Here is a 19,740-nt window from a genome sequence, read left to right on the forward strand (position 1 = left end):
CTGGGCGTGACACAGAGAACCCCCCCCTCTGTTCCCAGAGGACGGTGGGACAGGGCTGGGCGTGAGACAGAGACCCCCCCCCTCTGTTCCCAGAGGATGGTGGGACAGGGCTGGGCATGAGACAGAGACCCCTCTCTGTTCCCAGAGGACAGTGGGACAGGGCTGGGCGTGACACAGAGACCCCACCTCGGACCCCAAGGACACCCACAGGTCTCCTGGACCCCAGGGCTGGCCCCATTTGCCACAGTGGAGGGGCTCCCTTCCCTGTTGCTGTGGCTTGCTCACTTCCTGCCCTGGGTAAATGACCTCCTGGGCTGCGTCGTGCTCAGTGGCACAGGCCAGTGCAGTTCATAGGGCCTGTGGGCTCCTTGGCCATCCCAACTGCATCCAAACCCCGCCTTCAGCCCTGTTTGGGGACTCGCTGGTCCTTCCAAGGGAGGGTCTGAGGCCTCCAAGGCTGCCTGCCCTCTGGCGAGGAAGCGGCACAGCCCTGGCACAGTCCTGGCCTAGAGCCCAGGCACCCTCCCTGTGGGCTCTTTCCACAGACACAGTTGGCACCTCCTGCAGGCGAGCAGAGACCAAGGCGCTCTCCACGCCCTCAAAGAGCCAGAGGTAAGGCAGAAAGGTAAACATGCTTTTAATAAGGCGACAGGTGCCCTTGACTGCGGGCGGCGGAGGGCTGCTGGGCCCCCAGGAAGAGCGGCTGGCCACGGGAGGCCTTTGCCCGCTGCAGCACCAGCAGACCGCTTCCCCTGCGGGAGGGACACGCAGGAGCACGGCGGCCCCCGGGTTTGGAACAAACATCTTTATTGCAGGAGGGGCAGGCGGTGCGGCTCACCAGGCGAAGAGCGGCTTGCTGTCCTCCTTGGAGAGCTCGCACAGGCAGTTCAGCAGCAGGAGCGAGTCGCCCAGGAACTTGGGCGGCACGATGTCGATGACCAGCTTTCGCAGCGCGGCTGGACTGCTGTGCAGCGGGTTGGCGCGCAGGTCCGGCCGCTGCTTCAGGATGCCGTAGGTGTTAATGAGGAACTCGCTGAAGACCGGGTGCACCTCGCGGCTGTAGCCCAGCTTCTCCAGCCGGGCGGTCAGCGTCAGGTAGCGATGCGTCAGCTCCCTCAGCTTCTTCTCATCCACCGAGCCGTCCAGGGACTTGATGGAGGTCTGCAGACACAGGATGGTGGGGGCCACACCCCTGGTCAGGGCCACCTCCTGGCCCAGCAGTGTGGGACGGGGTAGGGCCGCCCGGGAAGCTTAATGTAGGAACCCAGGTCCCCACCCCTCCAGCACCTCCAAAAGACGAGCCACCAGGGCCCTGCTTGGACCAAGCACAGCCTGGTGCCCACAGCATCGGCCAGCCCCAGGATGTGCCAGGGTGCTGAGCACCCGCTGGGTCAACCCCAGGATGCGCCTGTGTGACCCCACCCCCAGGTTAGCCCCAGGAAGCAACCAGGTGCTCCACCCGGGTCAGCCCCAGGACGCCCGGGTGCCCAGCCCCTGAGGCAGTCAGGACATACCTGCTTTATCTTCTCGGGGATGTTGGACACAGTGAAGCCATAGAGCCGCGTCACACCAGGGAACACATAGGCCAGGATGCGCCGGTCCAGCTGGAAGGCAATCTCTCCCACGATGCGGCCATCCTTCTCTGCACCCGCAAAGCTCTGGATCTCTGCATGAGGAGGGGGCGGGTGTGGCCAGGTCATAGCTGTCCCAAGGGATGTCCCTCACCCTGCCTGCAGGGCAAGGGCAAACAGAGACCTAGGGCAGAGGGAGCCTTCCCTCCCACCTGCCCTCCGAAGTCCCTTGGTGGCCAGGCGCTGTGGCCCACTCCTCTGCCAGAGGCATGTGAATCGCCTCAGAAGCTGAGTGAGCCCAGCCTGCTACTGTGAGGGCAGTTCCCGGGGTCTGCATGCCCGGCACAGTGCTGTCCCTGGTGGACCTGGATGCCGCCCTGCATCCAGTAGGCACTTGGGTGATTGCTGGGCGTGTGCCCTGGCCTGAGGACAGTGGGGAGCAAGTGGCCCCACAGCTGAGGGAAGGGTGAGACTCTGGAGTACGGGCCAGTCCACGTCTGCTCGATAACAAGCCGGCTCTTTCCAACCACGGTGCAGGAGACTACTGGGCAGGCAGGAGACCCTGTCCATCATTCCCTGACACCACTTGGAAAACTTCCCCACAAAAAAGCTGCTCTCAAATGCTCCTCTGGCAGCCACCGACGCCCCTGGCGGCACTGGCTATCTGTCCAATGCAGGCCAAGACCCTTCAGGACAGAGGGCTTTTTGAGAATGAGTGGCACCTGAGCTTGACGTCACCGTGAGAGCCCTGCCTGAGAGTGTCTGAGACACTCCCTCCATTTGGAGACCCCCTCTCTGCACCGTCCCTGAGGTGCAAGGAGCGAGCTTGCGCAGAGCCGCTCCCTTGCTGTGCCACTGGGACTCCCCCTGGCGCCACGCGCTGGCACACCCACATGCACAGCCTCCTGAAGCCCCTGAACCCTCCAGACAGTTTGTGGTAGGAACCCTCCACAGAGCTGCCGGCTGGGCGGGGCCTGCTGATCTGGGCAGAGAGCAGGTACAGGTCCTGTGCCCACCTGACACAGCTCAGCACACAGTGCCCCAGGCCTGACCTGCCCTGTCTGGCCTCGGGGTGTTGGGGGCACTCCAAACCAGCCATGGAGATCCAGGACCTCCTCGCCACCACGGGAGTGTGAGGGGCCAAGACCAGGACCATCTCTTGCAGGACCTGGGCCTGCTGCTCACCCCTGGACAGACGTAGGCCCACCAGGGGCCAAGGCCTGTGCCAGGGCCAGATTCACAATGACGGACAGCTGTGTCAGGCAGGTGAGCCTGGATAGCTGGGCCGCGAACTTGGCTGCTGTCAAGGGGCATGGGACCACACAGGAGGAAGCTTCCACAGGGGGAGGTGGGACCCCCACCCTGGGCCCGTAGCAGAGGTGACCAGGCACACAAGAGGCCAGGCCAGTGCTGTCCAGGGACACTGTGTCAACTTCTTTGACCCTTGCAGGACCAGTCCCTCCCAAGGCAAGCATCTACACCATGTGGCCCAAAGTGTGCTCTGTGGAACACTGGGCCTGCCCGGGAGGTGCAGAAAGGTTGTGTGCGGCCAGGGTCAGCATGACCTGCCCTGCTCCCCTGCATAAGCTGCTAGAATGTGACACAGACTTTGCCTCCCCAGCCAGACACAGCAGGGCCCACCCCTGGGCCTCCTCTATGACCGGGGCTCCTCTGGCCGAGGAGGAAGAGGCCTCTGGGTGGGCAGCTGTGACAGGGCAGGAGCCAGGCTGGGGCCGGAAGATACAGGCTGCATCTGCGCCCTCCCTTGGCAGCACTTTCCGGCCTTTATAATGTGATTTGCCCACATGAAGGTCCTTTAGGGCGATCCTGAGACAGCTGCAGGAACTGAGTCCAGGGCACCTGCTACAACATTTTCATCTCCTAAGAACAAATCCTGTGCCTGATAACAACTACTCCCGCAGCCCTGGCGACCAATGCTTGGCTTTGCCTCCCTGTGGGTCCCCCTGTTCTGCACGTTCCACATGACTTGTGGCCTTTCGACCTGGCTTCACACGCTCAGCATGGTATTCCGAGGTCCATCCTCTGTTGTAGTGCATGCCAGTGCTTCACTCCTGTTTATGGCTGAGTAGTATTCCATCATGGAGCTAGACCATACAGTTTATCTGCACCCTGGCCAGCGCGTGGGCGTCTGGGCTCTTCCCACTCTGGCTAATCTGAGCATGGCTGCATGAGCATTCAAGTAAAGGCTCTCAGGTGGATGTCCGCCTTCCACTCCTGTGGGTGCACACCAAGGAACGGGGTCGTGCCATGTGGGAACACTGGGTTCAGCCTTGTGAGGACTGCGAGCTGTTTTCTCAGGGGCTTCCCCCTGGCATTCCCACCAGAGTGTATGTCCCAATTCCATTTCCCCGCCCAGGCCACTGCAGTGAAAGGCAGCTCACACAGGTCTCCCTGTATTGCGCTGATGGCCACAGACCCTGTGCACCTCTTCACCTGCCTGCTGGTCATCTGCACATCTTCTTTGGAGGGTTGTCCACCCACGCCCTTGGCTATTTTGACTAGATTACTTGTAAGAGCCCTTCCAAGAATGTGATTTTTTTTAAATTTTTTTAGTAGTAGATGGACACAATACCTTTATTTTACTTATTTATTTTCAAGTGGTGCTGAGGATGGAACTCAGGGCCTCACACATGCTAGGCGAGTGCTCTACCACTGAGCTACGACCCCAGCCCCCAAGAATGTGATTTGCAGATACTTTCTCCCACTCTCTAGGGTGATGCTTCATTGTTTTGAAACTCTTCTTTGGAGCACAAAAGTGTTTACTCTGGGCGAAGTTGATGGAGTCCATCAGTCTCTCTGGTTGCCAATGCTGTTGGTGTCATGCCTAAGCAGGCCCTGCCAGGCCCACACTACACAGACCTTGCTCTGGGCTTCCTTTGAGGGCCACGGCTCAGGATCCTGGAGCTCTCTTGGGCATCTGATGCGTTCTGAGTTGGGTTTTGTGCGAGGTGGGGTCCCACAGCTTCCTCTGCTGGCACACGTCACCCAGCACCACTTGTTGAAGATGGTTCTTTCTCCATTGGGTTGCCTGGCACCCTTGTGGGACACCAACCACGAATGTCTGAGCTTATTTCGGGGGCTCTAGATCCTTTTCCCCTGGTCTCTGTCTGTCCTTATGATGGGACCACACAACTTGATTGCTGTAGCCTGACAGGGGGTCTTAGAATCAAAAAGGTGAGTCTCCCAATTTTGTTCTCCTTTTTAAAATTGCTTTGCCCATTCTGGGTCCCTTGTATTTCCATGGGTTCAGCTTATCAAAGGTTCAGCTTATCAAGATTTTGTAAAGAAGCCAGCTGGGACTTTGATAAGGATGGCATTAAATCTATAAATCCATGCAAGTTACTATGAAACAATATTAAGCCTTCTAATTCATGACCCAAGACTCACTGTCTACTTAGGTGTTTGATCACTTTTAACACTGCCTGTGGTTTTGGTGGACTTCTTTACGGAAACTGCGGACAGAGACTGCGCAGCGGCACACAGAGCAGGCGGGCGCAAGAGGGAGGTGACTCCCCATCCCAAGGAGCTGCGCTAGGGGGCCTCTGCTCCCCCCACCCCTCTGAAGCTTTAATCGGCAGATGAGACAGCTACATCTGAGACGCTCTAGAACTCCTCTCTATCCAAACTCGGCTCCCACCTGTTCTTCAAAGAAGAAGGTCAATCCAACCAATGCACCTCTAGTCCCACACCAAAGCCACCACGTCAGGAGTGAGAGATCACAGCAGCCCAAGCACATCTGCAGGGAGACGAGAAATGTTAGCAAGAACTTCAGGCCAAAAGCCCTGACAGCCTAGAGAAAATGGACCAGGTTCTTAGAAGACAAACTACAGGCTGGGCATGATGGCCACACTGTGACCCCCAGAAGTCTGGGAGGCTAGGCAGGAGGGTCACAAGTTCAAGGCCAGCCTGAGCAACTTAGCAGGGACCTATCTCAAAATGAAAAGGGCTGGGGACGGGGTTCAGTGGCAGAGCCCCTTGGCTCAATCCTCTGGCTCGAAAAGACAAACCACTGAAGCTTACTCAAGAAGAACTAGACAATTGGAATAGCCATAGATCAGTAAAATGGGACTTCTCAGGGGGAAAATTCTTAGAGAAAATTCAAGGCTCAAGTGGTTTGATTGGTGAATTCTACGAGATATTTAAGGAGTAAGTACTACAAATTTGACACAAACTCTACCAAGACAATTAAAGAGGAGGAACGTTTCCATCTGGGTTGAGGCCAGCCATCTGATACCAACTCAGAAAATGGCATTAACAGAAGACTGCAGCCCAACATTCCTCACGAGCACAGATTCTTAACAGAATCTGGGCAAACTGGATCTCATAATACAAAAAGATGGAACACACTGTGAGCAAATAGGATCTACCTCAAGAATGCATGGTCAGTTCACATCTGAACACAGGACCTGTGTGGCGCGCATGGTGTACGACCAGGAGAAGGGGAGGTTAGACTCCAAGAGTGAGGATATGTCGAAGTATACTCTGCCATCATGGATGACCACAAAGAACAGATAAAAAATCAAGAAGAAGAAAGGAATAATGGTTGGCTTAGCACTCAGCAAGCAGTGTGGTTTACCATATGCTGAGGTGTGGGTGGTAGGCTGGTCTCGGGGCGGTGGGAGGTGCTGTGAGAGTAAGAGTGAGCCTAGTGGTCATCCCTCAGCTCTCTGGGACCTGCCCTCCAGTGCAGATGGGACTGTCTCTGGCCAGCTGCTTCCTGGCTCCTGGGGCCACTTGCTCTGAGAAGGGCTCCTGCCATGGCATGCTGCCTCACCACAGGCTCACACCAGTGGTACCCCTGACCCTGGACTTAAACCTCCAGAACCATGAGCCAAAATAAACTCTCTTTACTTCATAAATACCCTGTGTGCCAGGTGTTTCATTATAGTGATGTGAAACTGACTGATACACCATGATCACCAACCGCAAAGGACAACCAAGTGCTCATCTCAATAGAGGCAGGAAAGCAACTGACAAAGTCCAACATACATTCCTGACAAATAAGCAAACTAGAACTCAGAGGGAACTTCTTCAGTACAATGAAGGGCAGCTACAGACACTCAGCTAGCACCAGGCTCACTGGTGAGAGGCTGAAAGCCCCACATCAGGGAAGGATGTCACCACTGTGTTGGCCACTGTCCAGCCCTGGTCTAGAGGAAGAGATGACAGGCACTGGGCTGGGGGCGTGCCTCAGGGGTCCAGGGCCTGCTGGGCCTGGGCAAAGCCTGGGTTCCGTCCCCAGCACCGAAAGGAAAAGGAAAAAAGAAAAAGGCACATACATTAGGAATTTTTAAAAAGTTTGAAAATCTGTCTTCATTCACAACCCAATCATCTGCGTAGCTTTAAAATGCCACGGAGGAGGCTCCCGGGGAAGATGGCAGAATGGATGTGCCCTCTGCATAGCTCTGCAAGGGGCAGAAACACGCTCAGGAGAAAAAGAGGAGCTCCAGGGGGTGGGAGAGCGCAGACACCAGGGACCCACCCAAAACCACTAGAACAAACTAATGTTGTGCAGGATGTAAAGATTAAGCCAGAAAGATCACAGACACGTCACTCAGAACCACAAGTTTCCCCAGAGAAACAGACCAACAGGGCGTGCCCATGAAGAGGGATCTAGCTCACGGGACTGGCTCTCACATCCGAGGAGACGGTGAGCCCCAGATCAGCAAGCTGGAAACCCAGGAGACCTGAGGTGTGCGTGTGGCTCCTGCCCAAAGGCCAGCAGGCTGGACACCCAGGAAGAGTGACGTGCAGGGTCAGGACAGAGGCAGCCAGGTAGGAGTTCTCCCTGACTCTGGGGAAGGTCTGATCAGGGCTTCAACTCATGGGGTGAGGCCCACCCATGAAATCTCAACCTCCTACAAAGACACTCCCCACAGACACACCCAGAGTAAGGTCTGGCCAAATATCTGGGTTCCCATGGCCCAGTTAAGTTGGCTCATAACTATTGCAGAGTCGATACACAAAAATCCACTGTGCTACTATATTCTAGAAACAGACACCAGAGGTTGATATGAGAAAGCAATTCTACCTATAATGGCATCAAAAATATGAAATACTCAGGGGTAAAATTGATGAATGTGTGCAAGACTTGTGGGGAGGAGGGAAGAAAAGGGAAGGTAGTAGCGAATGAAGCTGATCAAATTGTGTCATGTGCATGTACGAACATGGCACAAAGAACCCCACTACTGTGTTTAATCATAAAGTGACAAATAAAAGAAACAAATAAAAAATTTAAAAAACAATTTTTTAAAAATGTTCAAGACCTGTATGTAGAGAACCACAAAACACTGTGAGAACTGTTACAGACAGTGGAGTGATACACAGAGTCCACAGAAGATCCGTGCTGCAGAGGTGCCGTTTCTCTGAATCTTGAGCTGATTGACTTGTAGACTAGGATCCCAGTCAGAGTCACAGCAGGCTTTTTGGTAGAAATGGACAAGCCGATTCTAAAATATGTCTGGAAACTCACAGGACTCGGGAGAGCCACAACACGTGAGGAAGAGGACAAAGTCGGAGAGCCTGCATGTCCTGCAGGATTCGCAGTCTTTAAAACGACAGGACTCCGATCCAGGAGGACACAGACAGGTGGACGGAGACGCATGGAGGGTGCGGGAACAGCCTCACAGGTGCACAGACACAGATTTTCGGCAAGGAACCAGGCGGTTCAGCCACAGGGCACTGCCCCTGAGCACTGGGGCTGGAGGAGTAGACGTTTATATGTAAACCCACACCCATGCAGAAATGACTCGGACTGATCAGGGGCCCGAGTGTAAAACCTACAGCTGGAAGATGGAGGAAAGAACCTGTTACCCTGGGTTTGGCAAAGACTTTCCAAAATTATAAACTACAAAATGTACAAACTATGGGGCTAGGATTGTGGCTCGGCGGTTCAACGCTTCCTCACACGTGTGAGGCCCTGATCCTCAGCACCACATAAAAACAATGAATAATGTAGTTCTGCCACCTGTACACCAGGACAGAGGCAGCCAGGTAGGAGTTCTCCCTGACTCTGGGGAAGGTCTGATCAGGCCTTCAACTCACTGGGTGAGGGACGGAAGGTCAAGCAGGAACTCGACACCCTCAAAGTGTACAGCACCCTGGGGAGCCCTGGGGAGCACTGGCACCGCAGCCCCTGCTCTGGCCTCTGCTGGCACTCCCCTGGTGACAGGTGGCACCTGCCTCAGCAGGTGAATGAGAAATTATATCCCATCTGATTCAAATGTATGATATGTCAAGATCATTGTACTGTCATGTGTAACTAATTAAAACAAAGAAAAAAATAGAAAAATAAAGCAAATATAGTAGAAATAAAAATAACAACAGTTTTTCTTCCCCCAAACCTCATGGAAATAGAGGAGCCACTGACTGGGAGGCTGTGTCTAAAAACCATACCCAAATGGACCTGTATTTAGAATATTCAGTGAACTCCCACAACCAGAAAGGCAAGCAACTCAGCTTTCCTGACAGGTGGGGAGACAGCCCTGCTCTCTGGCCCGGCCAGCAACCCTCCGGCTCTGCGTGGCTGGAGAAGCTGTGAGCGGGTTGTCGCCTGGGCCACCTGCACGCGCCTCACCGTTGAGGTAGTAGCTCCGCCTGGTCCTGTCCCCGGTGGGCAGGCTGCTCTCCGAGAAGCACACCTTCTTGGGTCGCACCATCTCCCTGGGCTCGAGCAGCGTCTTGTCCACCAGTGGGTCCTGCAGGGGGCTCAGGAGCGGAGACAGCTTCCTGTCGGGGCCCCGGGCGTGCAGCTCTGGCGCACCAATGAAGGCCTTGAAGGTCACCTGGGAGGAGGTTGCACAGCCTGGGGAGGCTTCGTCCTCGCTGGAGAGGGGGGCGTGCGAGCACAGCAGGTCCTCCAGGGAGGACGTCTGCATCTGGGAGGGTGTGTCGGGGACACTGCTGAACCTCCCGAAGTCTGAACCTGGGTGGAAGGAAAGGGACGGAAGGTCAAGCAGGAACTCGACACCCTCAATGTGTAGAGCACCCTGGGGAGCCCTGGGGAGCACTGGCACCGCAGCCCCTGCTCTGGCCCCTGCTGGCACTCCCCTGGTGACAGGTGGCACCTGCCTCAGCAGGCCTCACACTCAGGGCCACATCCTGCAATGACTTCCACACACCTTTCTAATTTGTCACAAATGGTGTCATTCTGTGTGTTAATGTCTGAGAGCAGTCCATGATCAGCCACCTGCACACAGTGACTTCTGACCATGATTGTGAAGTCCCAGCTGTAGGAAGCCTCCCTGGACACACCTCCTCGCCCACAGTGCAGGCCCTCCCTGGTCAGCTCCTGGGCTCAGGTGAGAGGCATTTGACTTTCAAGCCCCATCTCCCAGGGGTCAAATTCAGCTTAACTCTTATTGCTTCTGAGGACCTTTGCTGCCTGCATTCTCCTAGCAATAAAGGAAAAGTGCACTTGACAAACTGTATTTTAAGAGTTATATCAAAAAAGTGTGTCTTAAAATGAGCATATTCAGGTACTGGCTATTTTACTCTCAAAAAATATTTTCCAAGGTAAAAAAAAAAATGTTCAAAGGATGAAAATTCATCAAGATCCTGCTCCATCTTCCCAGAGGAGGCTGGTCAGAGCCCCTCCACAGACCCTCTTCACACTAAGAAAGGGTACCGTGTACATGCACCACCTGGAAATGTCAATACAAGGAGAGTTCCTCTGGGAGATGATTTTTACATGATTTAATAAGACGTAGAAAATAGGGGCTGGGGATGTGGCTCAAGTGGTAGAGTGCTCGCCTAGCATGCGTGAGGTACTGGGTTCGATTCTCAGTACCACATAAAAAAATAAAATAAAGATATTTTTAAAAAGATTAAAAAAAAGAAGTAGAAAACATAAATGGGCCAATAAACAAAGAAGAAATATCTAAATCTTATAAGTAAATAATTATAAATAATTATTCCCTGAAGGAATGCAGGCCCAGGCAGTCTGTGGTAGATTCTTTCAGGTTCCCCGGCAGTGTATAATCCCTATAGAAGCTGAGTTGGAACACTAAAAAAATAAAAAATGAAAGATGTGCAACTAAGGTTGAAAAAAAAATGTGGCACAATTCTGACATCAAGAAAATTTGTCAAAAATATGAATCAGATTCCCACAAAGATAATCCCCAGAAAGGAAAGTGGTCTAGGTTCACGTAGAGAGTACAGAAAACAGACTCGCAAAACATGTCCAAGGACATCCAGGCCAGTGGAAGCTCAGGGTCCTCTAGGGGAGAAGCCGAGGGCACCGTATCACCCAGAAACAGGCTCCCAGGACCACAGGAGCAGCTGCCTCTCAGCGGCTTGCGTTCTTCACAAATAAGGGCTGGGAGGCCTCTTCCCCTGCGCCCAACTGTGCCCACGCCCAAGCAGCTGGGGCCATTGGTCACTGCCCACAGGTGGCCAGGACAGTGCAGCAGCAGCCCCTCTGCCCCCAGGGAAGAAGCCCCATGAAAGTCACAGCCAGCCAGCATTCTGAGCAGTGAGGACCGACACCGAAACAAGGAATCACTTAGAACAGCCATCTGCGCATCCTGGGGCTGTGGAAGGGGAGACCTGAGACGACAGACTGGAACCCAGAGGAGAGCACTCAGTGGAGAGCTGCAGATGGCAGACCATGTGGGTCCTGCAGCCTCCCAGGCCCCAGGTTTCCTGCCGCGCTCCACGGGGCTCTGCTCACCAACAGGAGCCGCCATGCTGCAGAGGGCCTCTGGTGCTGTGCTTAAGGCTGCCACACATACCTCCTGTGAATCTAGTGGCAACAGCGGAGATGCAGTGTGAGAAAGACCAGAGACCAAGAACCAAACGGCTCTGTGTACCAACAGCATGTGAAGCCCTCCTGGGGTACTGAGAAGACACAGGTAGGAACACCATAAAAATGTACCCCAAGATTTACTTCTGCCTTCCAAACCATGATCCTGCTTGTAGAAACAGAAATCCTAAGAAAATAACCCTGCTTTTTTAAGAAACACCTGTCTGCAGTGTTACCTTGGGGAAAAAAAAGAATTTTCATTTCAAAAAGAAGAGAGTTCATTCAGCTACGGCTCATCTGACTCTGCGGCCTGCACAGCCAGTTTAAAACACATTTGCAGCCCAGGAATGATCCTGTCTGAAGCTAAAGGGGTGCTAGAACTCACAGCCACTGAGCTCAGCAACACTTGACCAGCCACGGTGCCGATAGCGTGCAGTGAGGAGCCGGGCATTGCTCAGCTCTGGACAAGTCCCGGGAGGCACAAGTGGAGTGGGGAACCAGAATGACCCAGAGAGAAAGAGGGGGCAGCCTGCGGGGAGGGAGGTCGCAGGAATGTGTCTCGTTGGCTCTTGCGCCGAGGAGAAGATCTACTGGGGAGGCCCTGATCACTTGTCCTCCAAGCAGACACTGGCATCTGTGATGCTGAATGAGGAGACAAGGTCGCTCCTGGGAGCCCTTGGCAGTGATGTTTCAAGACGCACTTAGGGACATCCCTGGCACCAGGTCAGAGAGGGCAGGTGTGGTTGCTCACAGCTCCACCATCTGTGGTCCCAGAGGACTGGAATGGTGCTGCCCATCACAGCGCCCAACATCAAACTGCACTGCAGACACAGAGGAGGACCAGTGGACAGCAGGGTGGGGTGGGTGTTAAGGGGTCGAATCACGAACATGATCTTGCTTAGGTAAACCAAAAGGACAGACAGATTCACCCCTGCATGTCCATCAGGAGTGCCAGAGGAAGATCATCAGCATGGGTTAGCTGCCCATGGGGTGAGACCAGGAAGCAGACACATGTCTAACTTCTATGTTGTGGCACTTTAGAAAAACAGGTTTGGGGGCTGGCATTGTGGCTCAGCGGTAGAGCACTTGCCTAGCATGTGCAAGGCCCTAGGTTCGATCCTTAGCACCACATAAAAATAAGGACATTGTGTTCAACTACAACTAAAAAAATAAATATTATTAAAAAAAAAAGAAAAGAAAAACAGGTTTTGAATATACATCCTGGTTTGAAAGCAGATATCAGGGGACTTCTGGACGTGCAGCCACAGCTGCGCCTTTGTGATGCTGCGTTCCTTCTCATCTGTAAACTTCCTGCGTTCAAGCACTCGATTTGGCTTTCCAAACTCTAGTCCCCAGTCATGGTTGTGCCATTGCTGGACGACCCTGCCATGGGTCTGCAAGGGCTGGGGGCGGGGGTGGCTAGGCCTGAGCGAGCCCCAGACCCCAGGCTCATACCTAGACACCTGCCCAGATGTTGTGGAGGTGAGAGACCAGCTCTGTCCAGGCCCTGCCTTTGCATGTTGAGCTGCCTGACTGAAGCCCACAGCCAGCCTGAGCCGTATGAACCTTGGCACACTCCCTGTGGCCGGGCTCCCACGCTCTGTGGGAAATTTGGTGGCCTCAGACTGTGGCCCCCTGAGCCTGGAGTCCAACAAGATCCAGGCTTGCTGAAGTTGCTGAAGGACAAGGGTGCTGGCCCCAGCCGGGAGATGTGGCAGGAGGCTTGTGGGCCTCTGTCAGCAGTCAGCACTCAGGCCTTCGCAGCCTCCGCAGCCTCCGCAGCCTCCCACAGTCTGGGGTCCGAGTGTCCACAAACTTGACACTGGCACTCCAGTGTGCCACAGTGGCCCAGGAAACATCCTGGCCTCTCAGCCCCTCCCCAGTGGTGCTATCTCCATCCTACACCCCTACCCCCTGCCCGAAGCCCCTGCCCACCCAAGCTCCCTATTGAAGGTCCCCTGGGACTGAAGGAGCCAGAACCTGCTCTGCACCAGGGCCAGAGGCCTTGCCCACAGCTGGACCATGCAGGACACCATTTCCAGTGCTGAGCATGAGCAGAGGAGGGTGGCAGATACCCAGGTAGACTCCAGGAAGTGACCACAGCAAATGTAGGCCCAGGGAGGCCCTAGTGAGTACACACTGGCCTCCAGGGCATCCCACGGAAGCTGGCCATAGACTGGCCAGATGGTTGCACTCGCAGACAGCAGGGTCCACAGGGCCGGCCTGCCTGGTTGGGCCACAATGCTCAGGCAGCCTGGGGGTTCTTCCCACTGTCCACCATCCCAACCCAAGGCCAAGGCCACATGCCCCAGCTGCACCCAAAAGGGAACTTCTCTCTCAAAACATTGGAAACAGAACCAGAGAGCAATCAGCAGAAAGCAATAAAAAACCTCATTTGATTTTTCTGTAAAATGCCATAGGAGGCTGGAGCCAAACTGTGTGGCAAGACCACAGAGCCACAGCCTCCCACGCACTCACCCCACGAGGCCCCACAGGCTCTGAGGGGCAGACGCCGTCCCTGGGCACCAGGTCCCGAGAACCCTGTGGGCTGACGGTGTGAGGCGGGCGTGACACAGCAGAGGTGTGAAGCTTGTGAGGGGAGGCCCTGCACCTGTGAGAAGCTCTCTGGGGCCAGTCCCTCGGGGACTGGGGGGAGCAAGTGGGGGACGTGGCGGGGAGTACTGCCAGGCAGAGTTGCCCTCGTGGCTCAGAGCCACAGGCGCCACCTGCCCGCTCCAACCACAGTGCTGCTCTGACATGGCCATCGAAGGCAGCCCTGGACCCACTCGGGTGGCCAGCCACTGACCGTGCTCCAGGCGTGGACCCTGGGAGGGTGGGGAGGTGCCCACCCAAATTGGAGGCCCCCGGCCCCGGCCCCCACGGCCTGGGGGCTGCGCCTCACCTGCACACCCGGGGGAGCAGGCCTCAGGGTAGGCGGGGCCCCGGGGGAAGAGGGGCTCGCGGCCCCCGAGGCTGCAGCTCTCCTGGCAGCTCTGGCTGAGCAGCCGCTTCAGCATCTGGTTCTCCTTCATCAGCCGCACCTGCTTCTTCAGGTCCGCGTTCTCGCTCATGAGCCTGTTCATCAGCTCGCTGCCCTCAGCCATGGCGCGCCCTCCGTGCTCACGTGTAGGCCTGCGGCCCCATGGAGATGGAAGTCCAGAGCTCCCAGACCTACAGAAGCCAGCCAAGACCCTGGAGTTCCAGGGCAGCCGCCTTCCGCAGCCTTGTGATGTCGCTCCCTTAAAGAGACAGTGCCACCACCATCGGGGCCCCAGACGGGGTGGTGCCTGGCAGGCAGACGTCCACTGGGGCTGGCCCTTGGGATCCACACTTGAGGAAGGGCAGGCAGCGGGGGCCAACAGGGGACAACAACGTGATTCACTGAAGTGTCACTAACTGAAGACTCCGAGGCAGGGGACAAGGCCCTCTGGACCAACCAGGGGAGAGCTGGGGTACACTGACTGGGTCCCCCAGGAGAGGCTCTGACCTCAGTCAGTGACCACCTGGAAACCTGCCCTGCACTGCCTCTCCAGTGGCCAGGGAAGGCACTGGACAGGGCTGTTTCTGCCTTGGAAGGCACCAAGGGCATCTTGCCTTGTTGGGTGAATTCCACACCCACACCTTCCCTCTCCACAGCTGGAGCCTCCGCACCCAGCCCACGAGCAGCAGGTTGGTAGCTGGGTCACAGGCCTGACCAGCCGCCAGCATGCTGGCCAGGACCCACTACCCTTTCCAGATGCCACTGGACTCAGCTTATTACTGTTTGTGCTTAAAAGGGAATTGATAGGGTCTTTTTCTCCTCCCGTCCTGGCCTGGTTTATAACATCGCCTTATAGAATGAGGACACTCTATTTGGGATATGTTAGATGACTCCTTTCTTAAATGTTTGACAGAATTTACCAGAGAAGGCATCTAGGCCTAGATTTCTCCTGGAAGTTTTAGGGTTCTAATTCCATTTCTTTGATATGAGGTTACTTAGCTGCCTTTTCTTCTTGGGTCCATTTTGATGACTTTCTCAAAGAACTTGCCCTTGCTGTCCATCTGAGTAACCCTCAAGGACAGGCAGATAAGCCAGGTAGGGAGACAGAGAGGACCGTGGGGAAGCAGCTCTGGGGCCTCTTCACGAAGACCCACAGCCGTGCAAAGGGAGCTGTGAACTCAGAAGGCAAGCAGGGTGCACAGATGGCCAGGGCACAGCCAAAAGGTCAAGGCCCAGCCTCTGTGCGCAAGGTGGCCTTTCCACCATTCCTGGCAGCAGGCCATTTCCTGTCCTGCACAATCAGACTTGGAATGGGCTTGAGAATCTGCTCAGGTGCCAGCTTCTGGCTCCATGGACCTGTCACCAGACCTGCTGCCTCCTGCATGGGACCTCTGCTCTTCCTTTGCTCCCGCTGGCCTAGGCTTCCTGGTTGGGAGTGTGGGTCCTGGCTTAATCTTTCTTACTGTTCGTTTTGGCTACGTCACACAGTTTTGGTGTCATGTTTTTATTTTCATTCAGCTTAAGTATTTTCTGTTTTCCCTTGTGCTCACTTTATTTTATTTATTTTTGGTACTGGGGATTGAACCCAGGGGTGCTTAGCCACTGAGCCACATCCCCAGCCCATTTTTTTTTATAGAGACAGGGTCTCACTGAGTTGCACAGGGCCTTGCTGAGTTGCCCTGGGTGGACTTGAACTTGTGATCCTCCTGCCTCAGCCTCCCGAGCTGTTGGGATTATAGGAATGCACCACCATCCCAGCTCTTCATTTCAATGAGCTCCAGCCAATCCATTATTTTCTTCGTGGATGATGCGTTTGGAGTGGTACCTAGAATGTCATTGACAAACCCAGGGTCACCTAGGTTCTGTCATCTTCTAGGAGTTTTATAGTCTTCACATTTAGGTCTGAGATACACTTGATTTTTGTGAAGGGTTCATGGTTTACGTCTAGATTCACTTTCTGCTGAAGACTCCTTTCTCCATTGGATGGGCCCACCCCTGGGCTCCCTGTCCTTCCACTGCTGCCACAGTTGTGAGTCTCCAAATGGGAGTGCAGTCCTCCAATGTGGCTCACACCTCGCCTTTCGCCATAGATCATTCAAGTGTGTTATTTGATGTCCAAATATTTGAGATTTTCTGAATCTTCTGCCATTGAGTCCTTGCTTAATTCCATTATGCTCAGCACACTCTGTATAGTTCCAGCCCTTTTTAGTTCTGTGAGACTCAAGACCTGACTGATGTCCTGCCTAGGTGAATGGTCCAGGAGCACTGGAGTGTGTCTCCAAAGGCAGGCCCAGTAGGCCACAGCACTGGTAAGCACACACTGGTGATGATGTTCCGGTCTGTCCTCTGAACCTGAGTCCATCAGTTGCTGAGACAGGTGCTGAGGTCTCCCAGGACCCCTGTCAGTCTAGTTCCCTGTCTGGTCTGAGCACTTGCTTCGTGTATGTTGAAGAGGTCAGGAGCAGGTACGTCTAGGGGTGTTATGCTCTTCCTATATTGACCCTCTCTACTTCTGGTATTATTTCTTGTCCTAACCTCTCCTGTGGTGTTAACATAGTGCTTCTGTTTATAACTACTGTCTTCTTCATTTGTTCTTTTTAGATATACATGACAGTAGGACAACGTATTTTGACATAGTATACATACGGAGTATTCGTCTAATTTAGATCCCATTCTTGTGGTAGTAAGGAAAGACACTAGAGTGATCACTGTTTTTATGTTATCTAGTTTTCTAAACATTCACTCTTTTTTGAGACAGGCCCTCACTATATTGCTGAGGCTGGCCTCAATCTTTTAATCCTCCTGCCTCAGCTTCCCAAGCAGCTGGGATTTCAGGTGTGCACCCACAGCACCGGCTTAAACTTTTACTTTTAACCTGTCTCTAAAAATTTATTTTGGACAACTGTCGTGTTCCACGACTAAACACTCAAGTTCATTCCAGGTGAACTGGGCTGAATGAAATAATCACAGAGACAGAGAAATACCTTTTTCTCTGGTCCTGTGACAGCTCCTCTGACCTTAGGAGTCCATGGAAAGAGAGAGAGGAGCACATGCTGAACCCTTTTATTGGGGAGAAACCATTCAAATGAGGCAAGGGGTACGATTACAAAGGAACAGGTAAGCGTCGCTTAACTCCTCTGGGTGCCGCCTACTCCCAGGGCCACACCTTGTTATCCAAGGGAGGGAAAAGCCTGAGTCACTAATCGTGGCACTACACACCAGACTACAGTGATCCTTCAGATCCCGGTGGTGCTTCAGAATTGAAAGGTGCGTGGACTTGGAGTGGCTTCCCACGGACTACTCAGAGACAGGCCGTGCTCTCCATCCAAGGGCCAATGTCTGTTCTTCAGTAGGAGCACGTAGATCTTACGACTAATAAAACACTTAAAAGGGGGCTGGGGATGTAGCTCAGTCGGTAGGGGGCTGGCCTCACATGCACAAGGCCCGGGGTTCAATCCCCAGCACCACACACACAAAAACAAAGCTCTTGAAAGGATCAGTCTGTCTCCAGCTCATTAGGAGCTGAGTTCCCCTCTGGCCTTTGTTCTTTTCCTGCCTCCTTTTGAATTATTTTGTTCCTTCCTGAGCGAACTTTGAAGGGGTCTGTGACAGGGTTCACCTTGGTCACCTCTGACTTGCTGCAGCCTACTTCTCAGTAATAAACTATTTGTAACCTACCTCTTCTCATTCGAGTGGGGACCCAGCCCTGTGTGCTCCCTCCCTCCCTGGGCAGCCCGTCTGTTCCTGTTTTCATAGCTCCTTGTTAAAAACCCCACTATTTTTACTTTTAAATGTCAGTGGTGTTTTATTTTAAAGAGATTCTGTTTTAAGCAAAGAGGGAAAGCCCTCTGTCCTTGCCACCTCCATCTGGGTGCTCTTCCTTCCTGGGCTAAGAGCTGCTTCCACCTGGTACTACCTCCCTTCCACCTCAACACCTTGACATTTCCATGGGTCACCTGGTGGGAAATCTTTTCGGTGTGGGTCAGCTGGGAGAATGATTCACTCGTCTTCTGGTCAATTTGGCCAGTGTCCCCAGCACTCTACGCTGGCCCACACTGTTATCCTCGTCGTGCTCTTGAACGTGATCTGCTGCTCTGTGGCTTTCAGGACTCATATTTGGTGATGTGCCGGGGCACTGGCTGTCTGGATCCGTGGGCTTACAGGTTTCCCCGAGCAGAAGACCTGCCAGCCAGAATTACTTCAAGTGGTTCTGTGCTTCCGTCCCCAGCTACATGTCGGGCCTCTCACCAAGATCCAACAGGTCCCTGAGATCACGTGTGCTGTTCCAGTCTTCTGCCCATCTGGGAGCTTCAGCGTGCTTCTTTCCCCGGGAGACCTGAAGGCAGGCCTGTCCCAGGGAGCGGAGACCTTGGGATCACTCCTGTAGAGGCCTGTGCCTGGGGCTGCCTGAAGCCATGCTGCTCTCCTGAGTCCCAGGAGACCCCTGGACTCAAGACACCCTCTGGACCTTGCTGCCCCGAGTGCAGAGTTCCATCACACAGAAAACCAGGATGACTGTGCCATGGAACCAGTCGATTCTGGTCACGCACATCACCCCATCCTCCTGTATGAGGAATGGAAAGCTTCAAGTTAGTACTGCCGTCTCAGGGAAGATGGCAGGCACCCAGTGCCCGTGCTAAGTTCACCCAGCTCTGCAGAGCCACACCCTGGCTTCCACTGGGCGACCTTCCAGGTCTGCTCTCAGGGCTCTGGCTTGACCACCATGCCCTCGTGGAGAGATGCTGTGAGGAGCAGCCCAGGGAGACCTGGGGTCCCCTCTACCCCCTCTGGATGCCCCCAACTAGTGGGCTGCACACCTCCTGGGCCACAGGGGTGTCCCTGCCAGTGCTCCCTGGAGGCCAAGCACATCTACAGTCTGGCAGAGAGTCAGTGCTGACCTCATTCATGACCCATCAGAATGTCTCCTTTTTCTAACCTTCATTCCATTCTGAAACAAACTGAATCGTAAGTGACTTACGTTGCAGATGAGGAAATGAAAATGAATCAATTTCACTGATCAATCACACATGGCTATGTTGTCCTATTTGCTGAAATCAGAGAAGAATGGAGCAACAGCAGCAAACAGCTTTTGGGAAAATAGGCCAAAATATGCATCTACACAGCCACATCCCATGAGGGAAAAGACCTTCTTAGAGACGAGCTTCATCCTGTTAAGCCTTTCCCACTAGAGACTCCCTCCAAGAAGCCATCTGATTCCCACATTAGCAGACACCCAGCAAACCCAGGGCAGCTCCAGGCCTGCAGCACATTCAGAATCTGCTCCTGACAACCAAACCCAAGACCCCTCAGGGACTCACTCAGTTCAGAGCCTGCTTTCACTCATGCCAAGGTAAGCATGCCCCTTCAGTAAGGGGGACATTGGTCCCTAAGCAGCTCTCTGGCACTGAACTGAGGCCACGAGTCCC

General features: G+C 54.2%; 1 protein-coding gene and 1 long non-coding RNA gene across 2 annotated transcripts; one reads left to right on the top strand and one right to left on the bottom strand.

Moving 5' to 3' along the window:
* The first annotated feature begins 512 nt into the window (after positions 1–512).
* LOC124089012 (uncharacterized) lies at positions 513–8,882 on the top strand. Its single transcript, XR_006850574.2, has 3 exons — positions 513–612; positions 816–7,367; positions 8,067–8,882. It is a non-coding gene; the product is annotated as an uncharacterized LOC124089012 (long non-coding RNA).
* On the bottom strand, positions 621–19,701 carry Spatc1l (spermatogenesis and centriole associated 1 like). The gene is made up of 4 exons (XM_046438869.2): positions 14,237–19,701; positions 9,169–9,516; positions 1,515–1,666; positions 621–1,161 (listed from the first exon to the last, which is right to left on the bottom strand). The coding sequence occupies exons 1-4, from the start codon at positions 14,436–14,438 to the stop codon at positions 835–837; spliced, it is 1,029 nt and encodes a 342-aa protein (XP_046294825.1). The 5' UTR covers positions 14,439–19,701; the 3' UTR covers positions 621–834.
* Positions 19,702–19,740: the final 39 nt, after the last annotated feature.

The sequence above is a fragment of the Marmota monax genome, unplaced genomic scaffold, assembly GCF_021218885.2.
Source record: "Marmota monax isolate L192 unplaced genomic scaffold, Marmota_monax_Labrador192_F-V1.1 WCK01_AAM20220418_F8-fsc00125, whole genome shotgun sequence".
NCBI lineage: Eukaryota > Metazoa > Chordata > Mammalia > Rodentia > Sciuridae > Marmota > Marmota monax.